Source organism: Tyto alba, unplaced genomic scaffold (genome assembly GCF_018691265.1).
Source record: "Tyto alba isolate M040663 unplaced genomic scaffold, T.alba_DEE_v4.0 Super-Scaffold_21, whole genome shotgun sequence".
In the NCBI taxonomy this organism is placed as follows: Eukaryota; Metazoa; Chordata; class Aves; order Strigiformes; family Tytonidae; genus Tyto; species Tyto alba.
The window spans coordinates 11944905-11964657 of record NW_024881295.1 but is presented as its reverse complement, the minus strand read 5'-3'; the positions used below and the strand labels follow the sequence as shown (position 1 = coordinate 11964657).

At 39.9% G+C, this 19753-nt stretch overlaps 1 protein-coding gene across 2 annotated transcripts in view; it reads left to right on the top strand.

The window, feature by feature from the left end:
• The first annotated feature begins 339 nt into the window (after window positions 1–339).
• Window positions 340–19753, top strand: part of BCAT1 (branched chain amino acid transaminase 1) — a 66179-nt gene continuing 46765 nt past the window's right edge. For both annotated transcript variants that reach the window (XM_009971420.3, XM_032986229.2), the window contains exons 1-2: window positions 340–779; window positions 18961–19032. In XM_009971420.3, the coding sequence (XP_009969722.2) occupies window positions 771–779; window positions 18961–19032 (81 nt within the window). In that variant the 5' untranslated portion in view covers window positions 340–770. The remainder of the gene's footprint in view (window positions 780–18960; window positions 19033–19753) is intronic.

Below are 19753 nucleotides of genomic sequence, written 5' to 3'. Positions count from 1 at the left end.
TGTGTGGGCCTGTCCTTGTGCCGGAGACCTCGGCACGGGTGGTGCCCGTAGCAGTGGAAGGCAGGAGGCCTGGGGGAAGGCTGCCTTGCAGCCAGAGCGCTGAAGGGCTTGCTACCGATGGGAGGGATGAACTGCGAGGTGCTTGGTGTGTCAGACAACTTGGACGCGAGAAAGAGGAAATGACTCAGAGTCGGAAAACGATGAGTTTCTTAATGCTTGTGAAGGGAGAGGACTAAGAAGAACGTGTCGTCCTCTGCACGCATCACAGTAAAAAAAAAAAAAAAAAAATTAATTACCTCTGCTCGGTAGGCGCAGCGCAGCGCACGGTGCGGGGCCATTTTAGGGACGAGCCACTGGCTACGGCTGCCCCTGCGGGTAGGTGGGTGAGCTCCCCCCGGCCCCGGCCCCGGCCCCGGCCCCGGCCCCGGCCCCGCGGGCGGTGTGCGTGCCCGCCGGGCGGAGCGAGGCGGGGCGCCCGCAGCCCCTCGCCGCTTTCCCCAGCGGCGGCCGCCGTGCGCGCCGCCCTCCCCCGCTGATGCAATCGGAGCCCGCAAGAGGCGGCGGCAGCCCCGGCAGCCCCGGCAGCAGCCGCAGCCCCGGCAGCGCCCGCAGGCGGATCGGCCGGCCCTGAGCCCGCCCAGCGCGGCGTCGCTGCCGCCCGGGGCTCGGGGACCCGCGGGGCTCCAGCGCTAAGCGCTGCCCGACACCGAGCGGCGGCCCGCCGAGAGCCCGCTGCGCCGCGGCAAAGGGGTTGCCCGCCGTTTGCCAGCATGATGAAGGTAAGCGGAGCGGGTTTCCTGCCCAAATCCATTCGCCCATCCTTCGGGGGATGCGGAGTAGCAGGGGGGCTTTTCCTCGGCAGACAAGGAAAGCGGTAGTTTACCGATTCGGGTTTACAGATTTTAATGCTCTGATTTGTTATTTATGCTTTGCGAAGGAGATTTCTGTCCGCAAGAGATTTCTCCTTTGAGATTCAGAAGTAGCATGTGTGCGATTCTACCTCGTTCCGCGCTCTTTCATTGCAGGCAGCATGTGTGGAAGAGACATAATGAGTCAGGGGGAGAAGGGGAGGAAGGGAAGGTGTATAATTTCCTCAACGCGGGCAGGGGGGATTTTTTACAGTTTATTTATAATGCGGGACTCTAAATGATTATAAAAGAAAAAAAAAAAAAAAACAAACAAAACAAACAAAAAACCAAACAAACAAAAAAACCCAAACCCAAACCAAACAGAAAACAACCAAAAAGCCCCAAACAAATAACTGCAAAGGGTATGGTCTCCTGGCAGGCTTCATGCCTTTTTATGCCTGTGAGTTTATTATAGGTCTTATGTCTGCCATTGTGCTAAAATAGCCTATGGGTAAAGCCCAGTCACATGTATTTAGCTGCTTTGAGTAATTTCAGAAATAACTTCAATGGAAGAGGAGTCATTGGTAGTGAAGACTAATGTGAAAGATGAGCATCTGTAGGATCTCTCCCTTTATAAATGTTTATGTTCTTCTGCTTAGTGAGGCTGATCTGGGGATTAAAAAGAAGTCTTCATTGTCAAGACAAAGGGCATGGAGATAGCATAGGTGCTTTTCAAATAAATTGAGAGAACACCACTGCAACTTTATACCCTGTAGAACAGCTGCACTAAGAATAATTCTTGTGTTTTGAGAAAGGTCCACGCTGGGCTGACTGTGAACTTCACAGCTGAAGCCTAATGCCAAAGTTAACAGCTGAGGAAAAACAAGACTGTGTTATTTGCTCTTCTTGGGTAACTGTAACAGATGGAATATGGGCACAACAGGTATGTGACTAGCAAGTGCCTCCCCAGCTCCCCTCTGCTGATGATGACAAGTGTTACTCTTACCCCATCCTTGGTCTCATCAACATTGCTCTCTCCTGGGTGGGTCGAGCAGTGGTGCAGGTGCTACTGGTGATGGCAGGGCTGGAATGGGTGAGTGCTCTGGAGGAGCCTCAGGAGGCTCTCGTTAGTCCCATTTGCACTTTTCACAATTGGAGAGCGGCAGAGCAGCCACGGCAGAAAACTGATGAGAAACTGCTCAGGGCAGAAGCTACACAGGCAGCTGCTCCCAGCCAAAATACTTAGGGACAGAATGCGAGCATGTCAAGGAGTGAGACAGACTGTTGTGTTTTATGCCACTTTTGATGTACCTGTTGTGTGTCTAGGAAAGAGGGCATGACCCCGGTCTCCAGGGTGTTATCCAGCACCTGGCAGTAATGTTCTGGCATGCCCATGCCAAAAACAAATAGCAGGCAAGCTGGAGACCTACCTGCCTGTTTGTTCAAAACAGCACTGGCATCTCATTTGGTTCTTCTCACCTGCACAAAACCTAACTTTGTATTTTTACTGTAGAGAAGACAGCATGAAGCAGTAGCTACAGCAGTAAAAGTATACTTCTGTCACTTGCAAGTGGTCTAGCCTTGGGCAAGTCAGCTCTGTGTGAGCCCTTTACCCTTTATTTGCCTCATCTGTTCAGACTGTAAGCTCTTCAGGGTTATGGCTGTCACTATGTATTTGTAGAGCATGTATCAAAGGTGCAGAAAATTACCATTTGATTGTTGTAATACTTATGCAAAACCCATTAAATTTATAAAGGTATCAATAAACAACAGCATTATTACAGCTCCTTATCCCTTCATCTCTCCCTTCATCATTTCCTGCTTTTAGTCACAACCCTCCCTTTCTCCTTGAACCATTTCTAGCTCAACCTCAACCTTCTCCTTCTGGCCCGTTTAAAGAAATGTTATGCATAAGAAATGAATTATGCCTCTGGTTTCTGCAGTCCTGCCTCGTCCACCTATTGCACTGATTGTTACTGACAGGCCTATAGTACTCCTAACATTGTGTGATCCAGTGGATATTCTGATTCTTCCCATAGACACTGAGTATTGAAATATGCTGCAAAGTCATAGGTAAAAAAAAAGATTTCAAAATCAGTAGGTAGCTTTAACCCAGTTGATACCTTGCTGAACCAGTCCATAGGCCATATCATTGATTTAATTTGATAGATGAAAATAATTCAAATGGAATTAATTGGTGATAAATTTATCCCTGCAGAAGCAATATTAGGAAAGGAGGTAAATCAGCTCATTAACTGTGTAAGCACTCAGTTACTCTGAATTTGTTCAGCCATTTTAAAAAAAATTATTTGGTGTGGGTGTGCTAAAGAATCAGAACGGACATTAGTTTCATTACTTCCTTATATTATGCCATTTTCTTAAATGAATAATCATAGCTGAGTTTGTAGCCAACTGCAGATCATTAGTAGGTTTGAAGACAGGACCTTCAGTGTTAGAATGAAGGAGCTAAGAGGTAAATTCTGCCAGGAAAATTTGTGCAATTAACCTTCTTAGGCCATGTACATGAGGGCTGGCATCTTCATGTCACTACAGTGATATGTACTCCACCATGTGAGATAAGCTCATCAGAGACTTCTCTGAGCTCAAGCCACTCAATACTGATTGTGGCTTTTGATAATAAATTGTGGCTATCCAACTGCCATGATGGCTGTAATGTAGAGGTTAAATGCACAACCTTCATCTTGAATGTCTGAATTTCAGTGATACTTGGGCATAAATCAAAGCAGTATGTGACCCAAATTTGTTATTCATAGTCACTTACATCCTTGCAATTTGATACCTCCAATTCTTACATAAGATGAAGTCAATGGGTGGTCCCATTTACCTTGGAAACAATTTCATTATTTTATGACTTTACACATTAAAGAGACAGGTAATGTTACCTCATAAAATAGAGCACCTGTTTTAGAAGGGCAGTTTAGCAAATATTACCATATGCTATTGCAGTGGAAAATCCAGTGTTATGCTTATGTAAAGGCCTAATGTTGCCCTTTTCTGTGTATATCAAATAATCCAAAAGAGTTAACATGAACTAAGTAATTGAAACTATCTTTAAAATGATCAAGAAGTTTTACCCATCTGTTTTTTGTGCATCTTGGCCCATAGTTTATTACTGGTTTTACAAACTAATGACATAATACCCTTCTAACAGTTACTCATTTACTTTCATTCTCTGAGGTCTGCAGTTTGTTCCAAGTTTTATTTTAGAGTACACCTGATGAATTAATGAAGTGCAGCATATGACTTCTCAGTAGGTACACAGCTATTCCCAATTCACTTTGTCTATTAGAGCATTTCACACAATATTAAAACAATTTCACACAATATAAAAACACTCTTAGTAAACACAGAAAATATATTGCTTTTCCTGTTGTATGAATAGGATCTAATTCCACAAAGTTCTGATTAATTTCTACTATCATTCAGAGAGATCAGTGCCACACAAGTCATGTCCACTTGTTTAATTTTATTTATATTGTCTTAGGGGTTGCCACTTCTGTAATAAATGCTTGCATCTGCATTACCTTTACTGAGAATTAACTTTTTTAAAACTTTGACATGAAGAGGCAGAGGGAACTGGGTTTTCTGAGTCCACAGAAGAGGAGGCTTTGGGCTGACATAATAGCAGCCTTTCAAAATCTAGAGGAAAATCAAGGAGATGGGGCCAGGCTCAGCAATGGTGTATGGTAGGAGGACAAGAGATGACGGCATAAATTGAAATGAAGTTCAAACTGGATATAAGGAAAAAATTCTCCCCACAAGGGCAGTCAGGCAGTGGAATGTGTTGCCAAGGGAGGCTGTGCAGCTTCCATCCTTGGGAGCTGTCAAGACCCAACTGGATAAAGCCTTGAGAAACCTGGTCTGAGCTCAGTACTGACTCTGCTTTGAGCAGGATTTTGGATTAGAGACCTCCTGAGCTCCCTACCAGCCTGGATTTTCCTATGGTCCTGGAAAAAAGCTTATGAATTAAGATTTTTTTTTTTAATCCAGTCTTAGTTTTTGACACATTAGTGTGGATCAGTACATGTTTGTCTAGAGCTTTGCTTGCTAGGCTTTTAACAGTACAAAGAACTCTGTGCAAAGATTGCCTTTAAAGTTACCAGTATAGGCAGATTTCTTTGTAGAAGTTAATTTCTTTAACATGTCAGTATAGTAGTAATATTTTGTTCTTCTTTATTATCTTGAGGAATTTCAAGTGCTTAACAGAAGAGGTTGAACAGTAGTGTTGGTGCAAGTTTCTTCACAAGAATGCTAATTTATTTGGACCATTTGGAGTTTTTTTGTTGGGGATTCGGTGGTGTTTTTTCTTTGTTTGTTTTGTTTGTTTGTTTGTTTTTTCCCTTGGAAGCTTTGTTCCTTTAGCTACATCATTAGTATCCATGGTAAGATTTATCAATACTCCATCAGTGTGACTGTACCTCCTTTTTACAGTCTCCATACCTTCCTTCGAAGTACTGTACTTTTCTTCCCTATCTGCATTGGAGAACCAAGCCACTACTTTTTCTCATAATCAGAATAATTCCTGGGTTTGCTCTACTTTTTTTTTTTTTTTTTTAAACCGTGTATTTTAAGAACAATTCTTTAAACAAGGATCATTATACCAGTAGGCACTGGCCATGGAAAGGGACGAGGTATGCCAAAACTCCTAGGGAAGTTACCAATGTCAAGAGAAACTTAAGAGGATATCTCAGGGATTCAAACATCTTTTTCTTAAGGTTGTGATTTTTATAATACTGTTGTCTGGGTTTTGTTTTGTGGGATTTTTTTGTTTGTTTGGTGTTTTTTTGTGGTTGTTTTTTAATAACAGATTCTTGTTGGTTTTGAAATTAATTCACAAGGTCTTTTTATTTCTTTTAAATGCAAGTAAAGTTCAGTGTACTGTTAGAATTCTTACAACTTTTGAAAAGGTTCCTTCTAGTAGTTTTCAGTTCTGTAATATTTGATGTTAAATTTTCTAAATTGTGTAATTTTTCCTTTGATATGTGGAAAATAAAACACTGGCAAAACTATGAAGGACTGGGGAAAAAAAAAAAAAAAAAAAGAGACCCTCATTGATTTTCTGGAATGTGAACTTTAAATTACTGTATCTTAAATATAATATATAAATATACCATACAAAATTGCATATTGTCCTCTTACAACAAAAGTATTAGTTCACAAAGTTTTATCTGCATATCATCATGCATTCATTAAAAAAAATCTCATAAAGTTCACTTAAAATCAGTAGTAGTATAATTTGTGTTGATGCGTGGAGTTTCTCACTGTCCAGTAAAGAAAGAAAATTCTTAATGAAAACAATATGGAGAAGAAAACTTTATAGCAAAGTTTAACACTTGCAGTATCCTCAACATATTTAGCAGGCTAGTTTTTAAGTAAGTTTCTTATGAGATGCATGATGCAACTTTTATTTCCCTGATTTTACAATTTTAGAAAACAGGTAGAGAGATTACGTTTTTGATCCTGGATGAATAAATGCATAAGTCTTTTTAAAAATAGAATCTATAGTTTCAAAACATTCAGCAGTACCATGACAGTTTTTGAGAACAGAACATCAAGATTTATTAAGATCATCCAATGATCAAGGTCACAGTCAGTGCTAGTGTTGAAAGTCAAAACTGTAAGTCCTTCTGAATCCTGACCTATACTATGGCAGTGCCTGCTTACAAACTTGGAAAAACCCTTCTTAATTGCTAGAAAGTATTGCCTGAAGTGCAGGGGGTGAAAGCTATAAAAAATCAATAGTTGTATACCAGTATAAAAGTGTAATGTGAGCCAAGTTTACTCCTTGCACAACATGAAGCAGTAGTTGTAGCACAAGGTATTATAGCATACAGCAGCAACACAACGACAATTTTTGTCACTGCTGTACAGCTGCATATGTACATGTATGCACACAGAATATAAAATAAATTCATGTATTCACATGCTCATATATTTGAGTCACTTCTCCATCATGAGTTTTTTAAGCAAGTATGTTTAGATATGCTGTAACCTATTAATATGTGCATGGAAACTCAGTTGCAGACTCTGCCTTAAACTGGATTAATTTTCTTTAGAAACAGAAGTGCAGTTTGGAAGACAAATGAAACAAAGTTTCCCATGTCAGGAAGTGTTTTGTTTCTGTAATGATAAAGGAAGTCCATTGGGTTGTTTGACTGTATCTCGTTCAGCTCAGTTTTGGTTCTGTCTATATCCTTCTAACACAGCTGTGCTTTTTTCTAAAACTGATCCTGTGCTCTGGCCTGGTCCATGGCCCAGGCTTCGTCCTCGGTACTACACAGTGCTTTATAGAATACAAAGACGTGTTCTGTAGTCTATGCTTTTTTTCATGTTGACAAGTGTCTGTACCATTTGAATAGCTTAATTTTTTAATATTATCCTTTGCCTTTCAACACCTTTTCAGAGATGATATTTGGCATTTGCAGGTTGACTCTCTTGTTGACACCTGGAGATAGATGTTCAGTAACATCAGCATTTCTTTCTGGTTCTCGATTGAGCTGAAAATGCTGCATTTACAATTGTTTCCTTTTGGATCTTCTTCTAAGTGGTTTTGCTGTAGCCAGCAATGTTTTATCATGTCAGTTGGGCAAAATATTTATTGCAACTTACATATAAAATTAATGTTCTGTCCTGCCATTTCCAGGTGAACCAGATTTCAACAGTGGACAAATGATACAATTCTAAACTATTTCAAGATGCTTAAGATTAACTTCATAAATTCAGAAGTGACAGAGACACTATAGTCAAGAACATTGATATTCATGTGTGTTGAAGCTGGGCAAAACTCTTGGTTCATAGGAGTGTTATAAATAAGTAATTTGTCAATTTAGATTTACTAAGCTGAGCAGGGCTGGTTGATCATTGATGCAGATGTTGAAGTTTAAGAGGACAAGCCTACCTTACTTGTCATAGGCCTGTTTATTACTTTCATTACTAGCACCATTTCTTAGCATTTCAAAGTTATAATTTTTCTAATAGAGACTGTATCACTCTTGATTTGTGATGACCTTTTACCATGCTGTAATTTTGGCAAAGGGCCTTTGTTTGCTCTGTGTGTTTAATGCATGCTTAATGCTGACACCTCCACAAATACCTCATCTATGACCATACTTTTTCAAGGCCACTTTTAATGTGCTGAGTGCTATTTTGCTCTCAAATTCCCTGAGCAGAATCCAGTTTGCTCTGGGCACTGTCAACAAATGATAGGACATTTCAGATGAAGGGCTTGCTCATAAGGTGTTTAGAAAGGACACACAGGGTAACTTTAATGCAACTCTAAAATTTTTGGAGTGTTGTAATGCATGATTTTTTTCCCTGTCTTGGAGTTGAATATATACAGTTGAATATATACTGAGTAGGTGGAGTTTCTGGCTTTGCCACTAGTTTAAAATATTTTACCTCTTTTGAGCAGACATCATCAAGAAAAGAGTTTCTTGTGGATGTTATCTTGGTGTTTTTCCACATTCAAAGGAGTACTGTGTGACACTCTACAGTGACACTGTAGTTGTGCTCTGCTTTTCTTGACTTGTTAGTAAGCTTCCATGAGATTATTTACATTTCCTTGGTGTGGTAGATTATGTTTACTACCTTTCATTACACCGTTTGAAACTCATAAAGACTATAAAGCAAGAGAAGTTCCTAGCATGTTCTTAGCTGGATGTCTATCATGCAAATATCTCTGTTGTTGATTTGAACGAGAACACGAACATCATTGTAGGTGCTGTCTTCAAACAGGTTCTGAGGATTTTCCCTGCGGGTTAGCTCTGTTCCTAGTGCCCTTTACATCAAGAGGAAAGCTTCAACTTCCTTTCTACTTTGTTGAATCGTGTTCAGTTGTATTGAATTAAGGCAGTGTTTGAACGCACAGCAATAGACACATCACAAGGATATTACCCAGGCTTTGGTAAAAGCCAGGGAGAGATCTCCCATTACTTCAAACCAATTATGCCAGGTTTAAAACCCACTGGAGCTAGTACAGGCAGGTCTTCTGCAGCCATCACCTGCGTGCTGTTATGCAAGAAACTTGCACAGGACATAGCTGTGATTAGAGTGCACAGCCAAAACGACATCAATCATCTATGCTTCTTCCTTGACAAGAACTGTAATGGATCTGATAGGTATGTCCCTATAAGGAAGAGGGTCTATAGATTTACTTCCTGGGGAGCTGTGCATGCCCTGTTCTGGCACCTGTGTGCCTCCCAATGAATTCTCTGAAGCAACTGCCAACCACTGTGAGGTATGCCCATGGGACAATCCATGCCTAAATTTCCTGTCTGTAAAAGAGAGAGATATTTCTACCTTCCTTCACTTAGATGTTGTGACTGTAGAGCCAGTATCAACTTTCAAGGCTTTTGGGTAATGCAGTGAGAAGAGTCATTCAAAGCCTATAAATAATGAAGGTCTCAGTTCTTTATCTGGAACAAACAGTAAAATAACTGCAAGCACCATACAGACCAGCCCACCATCAGAATTCAGGAGAAAGCACAGTATTTGCCACACCTCTAGACAAAGCTTGCTGTCTCTGCTTTTTTTATTTTCCTACCCCAGCTTGCATCACTCATTTAAAGAGACCTACTAGATCACTCAATCCACAGAAGCTCAAGTCTGGGTCCTTCTGCAGGATTGTGGCCAAATGTCCTGGCAGAACACATATCTGTCATTGTATAGTTCTGCCTGCAAGCAAAAAACAGGGACTATACTCACCCGCTTGGAAAGACCAACACAGTAGAGAAGCACCTTTATAAGGAGCACTCCTCTGGCTAAGCCAGCCAGAGTGTACCTGCAGTATTGAGCCCATTCAGATCTTCGGGTTAGATAGCTGCTGCCATGCTTTATCAGCTTCATCTGCTGGACACTTAACAGCTAAACAAACTGCTTGGGAAGCAGGGAACAGGCAATAACTGCACTAATGCAATACAGAAAGTCATTCTTCTTATGCTTTTGCACCAGTGGCATTTGATACTCAGTGATGAATTAAATAGGCCATGCAAAGTTATCAGGGCTAGATGTGATATCAAGCCAGCATATGTCTGTCCTTTACAGATCAGCAACCACACACATAGTTGCATAATGTTTTATTGTACTTGGTGTTATTCAAGAGCCAGCTGTGTAAGTTACTGTTTTATTATCTCTAGTGGGACTCTATACAGGACTTGCAGTGAAAAAAAGTAACTTCTTTCTCCTCCAAAAGCTTTTTTTTTCCCCCCAGAGCTTTTGTTTTCAATGTGTGATTCATCATTGCTCAGTGTCTTATGTAAACTTTTATTCTAGTGCAAAATGGACTTAAATGGGACACGGTCTAAGCGCTCTGAGAATAGCTACAAATGACCCTTTATACAGGCCAGTGATTCTGGCCTGACCCTGTGTTTCTTCTGGCTCCACTGTAGTTATGAAGGAGCTTGCAAATAGGAGTATGTCCTTAAATACAGGTTTTTGTCTGCTAGCTCTTTTCTTTATGCATGTCAGTTCTCATTTTGGAATCCGCCACTGTCTGCTGTGGGTTTGGTTGGGTTTTTTTTTGTTTTGTTTTGTTTTGTTTTTTTCCCCCCTAGGAGTCTACAGTGATTTATTTGCAAACTGCAGAAGCTTTGGTCTCCCACACTAAATTGTCTGCTTCCAGTTTAAAACCGTCAGTAGCTCTTCAGACAATGATTTTATTTGTTTCTGCTGGGTATGCGTTCATATTATTCACATTATCATTTGGTAATTGCATCTAGCCACTTGCCTTGGTCATCAGCTGCAGGATCTGTGTGTAGTTTCCACCATCAGAGACTTGCACAAATAAATTGTAAGCTATATTTTATGCATCTTTAAATCAGATCTGTACTTCACCTTAACAGCTATATTGAGATATAAAATATAGCCAGTATAACTGAATCCCTGAAGAAACTAATCAAAATAATTTTTATTGTGCTTAGGCTCATCTTTGCTGGTATAACAACGCAGTTAAAACTGCATCCCATAGTTCTGGTTAGCTTTACTATAAAACCTTAAAATGCTAATTTAGTGCCTGGCATTATAGAATACATGAGGAAAAAGAAATGTTAGAGACAATGTAATGAACACAAGCTTCCTTGTGGTTAACAACAAGACCTTTTACAGCAGTAGAGGAGAGTATGTAATAGCATTTATACCCTTTCTTGTTCCCAGTTTGATGTAAAAGATCTCATATCAAAGAGAACTGGGCCTAAACACAGTAGAACCATGGTGACTTTCAGAATTTTCATTTTCATTTTTTTTTTTTTTTTTGATTAAGAACCATATTGCATAGCCATGAGACACTAGTTAGAAAACTATCTAGTTAGAAAAGGCAGATGAATTTATAGGTCAACTACATCCAGCTGGTCACTTTAACATGTCTTTCTTTATGCCATTCTAGCAAACAATGCACTTGTTAAAAACCTAATTAATGCTAGAGCGGATAAGCAAACTAACAAAAGAGGCACTTAGAGACACTGTTCATAGGAGTTAGAGATGGAAGAGCTCCATTAGGTCATCTGCCTATTCCCCTAATAGTACGAGGCTGTTTTCCTCAATCAGAAGGGAAGAGTTGGTTAACTGAGCAAAAGGGTAAAGACAGAGGAAATGGCACTGGGGAGTGACAGAGCAACAGGACGGTCATAGGAAGGAAAACAAAGAAGAACAGTATGAGCAGTGGGCTTAGAAATCAAGGTTAAAGCACACTGCATTTGGAGGTCATTTGCGGAGAGGATTTCTTTAGAGTACTTGCCTATTTCTGTAAAGAAAAATAGGAAGGAGGATTGTATGATTGTGCAGGAAATGTATTAAGACAGAAATAACTATTGTTTAAAGGGACACCATGCAGAGCTATATAGTTGCTTTATGTCCTGTATTGCATGCGGCTGGTGGTAGATTTTCAGTATTTTTCAACTCGGAAGAATCACACTTTAGACTTCATGTTGTATGTGTGTAGTTCCCAGCTCATGTTGTAAATTTTCTGAAATATCTGGCAAATTAATTTTAGCCTGAAGTTGAACAGATCCTGGTCAAGGTCTCCTTAGAGTTAGTTACAACAAATTAATCTGTTTTCTATTTCTGGTGAACTCTTTTTTTTTTTCCTTTAACCTTCTTGATAATCCAGTTTGTCAAGCACATGTTCTTTTTGGATTTCAGAAGTAGTTATCCTTCACCTTGCCTAGTCTCACTTTCAGGTGAACTGATACATGACTTCTTGTACAACAGGTTAGGCATTACTGATCTCATTCAAATGTTAATTTAAGCACTGGGTCAAAAAATTGGCATTACTTCCTAGAGAAGTTTCTCACCTGAGTGCTGACTTCAGTGTCTTTGGCAACATTTTCCTGCATTTATTTAATTTCATGAAACCAACTCAGTCTGCTTTTAAGAGCTGTGACATAGCTATAAATGTTACTAAATATGAATCTTGGATGGACTAGCTGAATATTTCCATTTCTTTATGTTCTCTGTTTTAATGTTTTTCTAACCAATAAGTTATGATCATATAATCTGAATTGTCTTTTATTTAAACATAATAAAAACAGTGATACGTGTTTTAAGAGGAGCATATTTCAGTTTTGTTCAAATTACTTAACCTGGTTTAAATTACAACAAATAAACTGCTCAGGCCAAAAGATAAGTGCCTGCACAGTCTTTTGGACTAATTTAATAATTATTTAAATTCAACCTTATTTTATGCAATGCAGCTTTCTTAGATAAAGAAACTCTCGTATGTTCTAAACCCCGATACTTTAATTCTGATGCAAAATTACTGTTAAATAACAGGGAAGCCTTCTTTTTCTTCTATGCTAGTTGCCTTGTATTTTTCTTTATTGTATACTGTTACTACACTGCCTCACTGTTTAACCAACATTAGTGCCAGCTCAAGGTTGAACTAGCTGCCACAGTAAGGTGATAATGCCCAGCTGACAAGGCATCAGGGCAGATACACGTTAGGTAAGAGTAGTCTTAGAGAAATGTATTGAAAGTGCAGAAATCAACACAAATGAGAAACCTTGAAGAAGTAAGTAAAATGCTAAGCACTGAAACTGTGTATGCCAGTGACCTTTTTTTTTTTTCCTTTTTTTTCTTTTTTTTTCTCCCCAGTGCTGATCTGTGCATACATTGAGGTGCATCATTGGAACTTTTCTGGGATTTGTTCTATACATGTTCTTTGAATTCATTATTGAAGACAGGCAGGCCAATACATGGAGAGTGCTCCAACCTAACAAACAGAGATACCTCAAAAATCTCTATTTGGCTTGAGAAGTAGTTAGAAATACTATTTAAGAATTAGTCTTCTTGCTCCTTCTGTGTCGATTCTGAAAAGAGTAGATTTAAAAGAAGTTATGTGGATAAGGAGTGTCATGCTACCATGTAAATGACCCAGCCAAGTGAAGGTAGTTGATGACACTTGCATGGTAACATATACATATATGTATGTTCACGTTCACATACATAGAATATAAAGACAATATTAAAATATTTTTTGGATCATGTAACTACTCCCATGACAGCTGAGGTAAACATGCTTGGCTGTTAGATTCCATAAATGAGCTTCCTGAGCTCTGGAAGACTTTCGTAAATGTCATTAAGTAAATAAATATCTTTTTAGTTGATATTAAAATAGTATGATATGACTTGGCCTTACAGCAATATTCAAAATTTCTCTGTCTGACACTGGGTGGATTTTTTTTTTTTTTTTACTTTATTTTTTTTTATTTTATGCTATGAACATCATTACTGGTTTGGTTTTTTGTGTGTTTGTTTGTTTTTCCTGCAAATTCATCTTTTAAGTGACATGGCTGCCAAATTGTATTAACATTTCCTAGGGGCAGATGAAAGCTGTTTTGAAGTCATGGAAGTGTTTTATATGACTGTAGCAATACACAGAATATGTGTCATTCGTGCATGTTGGACTCTATTTATTTTATACCTAGAGCAAAAAGGCAACTATGATTTGTATGGCTTTGGATGTCGAAATACCTGTCATCACATACCCGATTTGGCTCACCTGTAGGTAGTACCGTAGTATAAGACATAGTGAATTTATTGATCTGCTAGATTCCTGGAAACTGATAAGCATTCTAATTCTTCAACTGTAAATTTGAGGATGAGATATTTCTTAGACAGCAGCCAGAAGCAAGCACAGGGAAGAAGCAGTAAGACACTGTTTTAGCTTGGAGAAATGTCTCAGAAAGGACTTTCTTCATTGAAAACTGTTTTTCATATGACTTCTGACTGAGAGGAAACTCCCATTCCATTTTTGCTGGGGTCTGATGACTGCTACAACAATATAGTCTTGGGTTTAAGTTTCTCTGCATAGGAGGAGATGGGCCTGCCTCAGTAGAGGGAACTATATGCAGCTGTAGCTGTGTATCTGTGGCTTATTTGCTTCTTTAGGTTCTCGTCCTCTATGAATACCCAACGCCTGCCAACAAAGCACCATCCACAATTCTTTTGTGGGCATGAAACTGGGTTTTCAGATGTTCCCTGTCACTGGTAGTACTCTAACCAGGCACTTCTAGTGTTGATGAAAATCACAGAATGGAGACATCAGACCTGTCTGTGGGCTGATTTGGATAAGCACGCACTGGTGAAACAAAAAAGATGACTAAGGATTTTGTGAAACTGAAGATCTTGAGTTGTTTTGAAAAGCAGCCAGTATGATTTCCTAGCTGAAAGTGTGAACTCTGTAGAATTTGCAATTTATTTCTTTACTCCTACCTACCACAAAGGAAAGTTTTCTGTTCCCCAGTGATGAGAAGGGTTATTAAACAACAGGGAAAAATAAAGTAAGCACAGAACTGATTAGAGAATTAGATTTCTTTGAAAAATGGTGATAAAGTACATGGCATATAGAGGTAACTGTAAATTTTTTTTGACAACAGGTGCCATTTAAAAAAAATATCATACACCGTAGGTTAAAGAAATGCAGTTTGCAGTTTATGTTTACAGCAGTGAAGCTTCTGATAATCTTCAGTTTCTGTTTTGTAGCTGAGGATGAGCCTATGGGATAATGGGGTAGCTAAAGCCTAAGAACAGCAGTTTGACAAAAGACCTGGTAGAATCACAGTCTATAGAACAGATAATCCCAAATGAGAACAAAGGCATTGGTGCTACCACTGGATCTCAAAAGCCACCAAGTGTGAGGACACAGGAAAAATTAAGGTGGATTTATGTAGTCTAGGCAGTCCAGGGAGTTTAGGGAGGAGATGGGCTTATTTTTGTAGCAGAGTGTCCATTCAGCTGAAGGATGAGGGATCTAACTGCATAAAAGAGGTAGAGTCTCTGTTTTGAAGCTGTGAGATGCAGGAGGATGCCCTGAAAGATGAGCATAACTAGAGGCATGGTGAAATGGTAATAGTGAAGTTGAATGGGTCCTCTTGCAGGTCAGTACTTTGGCTACCAGGGTCTCATGCCTGTAACAGAAGAGCAGTCAGAGAAGGTGTGCCAAAGGCAGCACGGAAAGCCAAGGGCAACCTGATGCTGAAAGATGTTGAAAACACATATGTCTAATGCAGTCTGAGGATCAAACACAGGAGTCTGGGAAACCTCTAGCAGAAGTGCATGTGACAGCTATTAAATATAAAATTTCCAAAAGTCCTGATAAGTGTTACACACACAATCATCCTTCACGTGTTAGGAGGAGACTAACCCTCCTAAGGCTTACCTCTTCTTTATGTAAGAGTTAGATTGGAAGTAAATACTAATGTGAGGGAGCACTATTATCCAACTGATTATATTGTGATTACTTGTGTAAATGCTAAAGGATTTACTATTATTATTATTATTGTTGTAGCATTGAAATCTTCTATAAAAGTAAAGACAGAATTACTCATCAACAGGTCTGTATTTCAGTAGTGTTAGTGATACAATGACATATAAAACCTATTTTTTAACAATGTAGTGTAATGCTTTACACTTTTTTCCTCATACATGCTTTACTGTAATGATAAAATCAATATGCAATTTCAATATTTTTGAAGGAAAACTGTGTCCTGTTTCCAACTTAGAAAAAGTAATTACATATACCATAAAGAAAATGTTGTTAGCTCTACATCACAGTATGAGAAATACTGTCATGCTTGTGTAATTGCATAGCAACTTGACACAGACTTGAGTGACTTTTGAGGAGACACTGACCCAGTGGCTCAAGTGTATCTTTAGGATAACATCAGTATTTTAATGGATGCAGTTTTAAATCTACCATGCTATTAAACACAAAGGGCAAATTTATGCTTGGCATATCTCCCTTGGCAATGTTGGCACTAAACCAGGGAGTAATTTTCCCTATTGCATTTAACAACATGTTTCAGATTTAAAAGCCAGGGAGCCATTAAAATATGACTCCATCAATTAGAAAGTAATTGTGGTATGTCTTTCTAATGCTGAGGGATTAACTCAATTTAATCTCAGTGCGGTTAACAAAGGCAGTTAGCTACTTGCTTTAAATATGAGTTAAATTTGTAAAATATAATGTCTTCATGGAGAACAGGATTGGCCCCGTGGCACGTTTCCAAAAAATGAGCTGTTGACTTCACTGAGTTCAGTGGGAACCTTGAACTGAAGGGCAACACAATTGAGTCCCTGCAGGCTGTTCCTGTAGGTGGTCCACACATGAAATTCACATACAAGTTTTGTATCTTTTTAAAGATCACGAAAGAGAATATTAGACTGTATCGAGCTTGGGTCTTCTCTGCGTTGATGCCAACACTTGCTTTAGGGCAACTTCATAAAGCAGAAATGGGAAGAAACTGAAGCATAATTGTTGAGTATTGTCAGCATTTGCTGCCACCAGTAATTATGATTAGAAAATCCAACTTTGCATACTAGATATTAGACAAAAAACAGCAATGAAGCTGAAGATGTTTGAGAAATTCTTGGTCCCCAGCTGGCAGCTACCATCCCTTTAGCTGGTAACCAGCACGCTCTCCATCCTAATGCACTGCAGGGCCAAGAATAATCAGTTGGCTTAATTCATCTGCAGAATGAATAAAAATGAATGAATGTTATAAACTGATGGTGTCATTAATGCCTTCTGGGATTTTGCCACTGAATTTGGAAGTATTTGAAGAATTACAGGGAAAGCAAGGACCTATTATATAATGCTTAGTTCAGACTGTCCCTCAGTTTGGGTAACACTGTAGTCCTGCTAGGATCTGGCACTGAATGCCATTGAACATGCTACGAAAAAGACTTGTCTTTCTGGAGTGAAAAACCCTAAGCTTTAAGGCAAATAAAACATATTTTGAATAAGGTTTTAAGGTAAAGCATATTGGTACATTGTAAAGAGATTTGTGATTTCTCTCGGCAGATCCTCCTTTAGTTCCTAGGGAGGAGCCTGTAGCTGTTATCATGTCTGCTGTAGAGGGTTAGAAGAAAAGAGGAACAGAAGGGTTAAAGCTGATGGTGAGAAAAGGCGGGAGGGATGTTATGGACTCCCTGGGGTGTTGGGGGGAGGGGAGAGGAAGTGAGATCTGCTGTAGCTGGGCGTTTGCTTTTTCTGTCCTGGGTAGCAATCCTGCTATCTGTTAAAGGCCCACTGAAGATACTGCTTTGCTTTTGTTTTGTTTTTCCTCATGCACCATAGCCCCAAGATCTGCAAAAAGGGAAAAAAATCGTCTTACTTGCCTTGTGTGTGTCATACTACGCAGCCCCAGTCCTGGCCCCGCGGCTTGGTGGCTGGCGCAGGACTGCGGTGGCTCTCACCTCCCAGGCACTGCCAGCCACCCCACGCGTGGCCCTCCTTGTAGGGTAAGGGCTGCTCCCTGGTCCAAGAGCTTGGGGCAGTGATCTCACAGACTGGCCGTGAAGGGTTTCCTGTGCACCTCTTTCCTTCAGGGATTATACCTTTGACCTTGGGGCTTTCCCATCTGGGCTGGGACTTCCCAGCCAGGATGCAGCAAGGCTGAGGGGTGGCAGAGTGAGAAGCAGCCACTGAGTGGTGAGCAGCCAGTGCAGGCTCCTGCTAGGGCTCTCCCCTTGTAGGGTTGAAAGTCCCTTCCCTGTCAGCTTTGGCAACAACATCCCTTAGTGCCTCCGTCTTTCCTTCACCACTTTAGGCAGCCCTTCTGACCAGCCTGATGGTTTCCCCATGACCAACCATCCCTGACCTCATCTCAGCAGAAGGACCTCCCTTCTGCCATCCCCTCCCTCTTGCCAGTTGTTCTTCCCTTAAGCCATCCTCCTAGCCATCCCCTTCACGGCCCATGCCCCAGACAGTCTTGCTCCTGGCACCTTCCTTCTTCTCTCAAACCTCAGCTCCCAGTTCACCTTTAGAACTCTCTTAAAGGCTGCTTGGAAACAAGAAATGCTCTCAGGGCTGTACTTGTCTCTTTCACTCTATTTTGCTGGGTGTAATATGTATTTACTGGTCACTGGCAAGGAGGGTTTAGCTAGTACAGGAGGGTCCACAAAGATGCTACACTGATGCTGTGGAAACTGGGGATCTTACTTTTAAGGAGATGGCTTGCACCTGTCTGTGTTACCCCTCTGTTGCTAAATGGAAGGATGCCTAGAACTATCACTCCCTTTCTTTCAGTTCCTTCCTAGCATGGTCAGTGGCAGAACCCTTAAGTTCAACATAGTAGATATTTCAAAATTCTCTGATATTTATATAGGTATTCCTTATCACTGCCTTCAAGTAATGAAGGATTTAACAAAAGCAATTACTTCCCTTTTTCTTCCATTCTGCCTAGTCATGCTTCTCTGAGAAAAGGCAAAAGCAAATCTGTTAGGTGGATACTTTAGTAGAGAAACGAGGATCTGATGGAACTGTGTAAAAATGGTTGATTTATTCAGTTTTGAATGAAAGACTTGTGATGTTGTCCATATACTTCTGCACTTGAGAGTGATAATCTAATCTAAGATGCTGTCTCTCCTATAAAGCCCTGAAATACAGTTGTGCAAAATGATGCAACTGAAGTAAAACTTACAAGGTGGAAAGTTGTGCTAAGAAACTTCCAAAAACTTCTTGCTAATATATTTACTGATGTCAAAGTCTTGAGTGATCATCCAGTACAATCTGTCCCTTAGAAAAATTAACTGAATGCGTATCAACTTTTCTGCAATGTGCATTGAATTTGATTTCCTCTGATTTTATTTCTTCTAGGGCTGTCAGAATGAGTGCACGGCTGGAGGATGTTCAGGAGAAACAGCAAAGCACGTGATCGAATCTTTCAAGGTACGTTGTCTGTTAGAAGATGAGTGTCTGAAGCATTTCAGTAGATGCTGCCAGACAGCATCTGTAATGTGGTAGTGATTGTTGTGCAGGCATTCATAGCTACTGACATGCCTGAACATGATAATTATGTAAATAATTCTGTAAGTTGCATTTGCTGAAAATATTTTCAATGTAGAAATTAAGTATGTTCCAAGAAGAACTTTAATAAAGTTTCAGGTACTAGCTAAAAGGTTAGTAGTCATTAAGCAAAAATTAAAATGGGATAGGTGATTTTATTTTTAACTTTTATCTGTTTCAAAAGCAATAGAAATGAAGATTGATTTCCCCTATTACATTTTTTTCCAAATAAAGTCTATGTAACATTCACATTATTTCACATTATTTTCATATTATTTGTGAAACTTTGGCATTATGAATGGTATTCAAAAGTAGATTTTTCCATCTGGTCTCAAAGTGGCAGAGCTAAGGATCCCAGGAGGTCCCCAAAGCACGCCACGGCTCTGTCACATTATCAGCACTCAACAAGCAAACAGGGCTATGATAATAAGGAATACTGAGCAGCTGCCAGGAACTGACATGAAATTGAATCCCTTTCTTTTTATTTTAATCTTATGCTTAGAACTGAGCTCAGTTAAGATATCACTCTCTGCCTCCTTCCTGAATGCAATGCTAGTAACTAAGAGCTCATTTTAAACACTGTATGGACACAGACATCAACCTT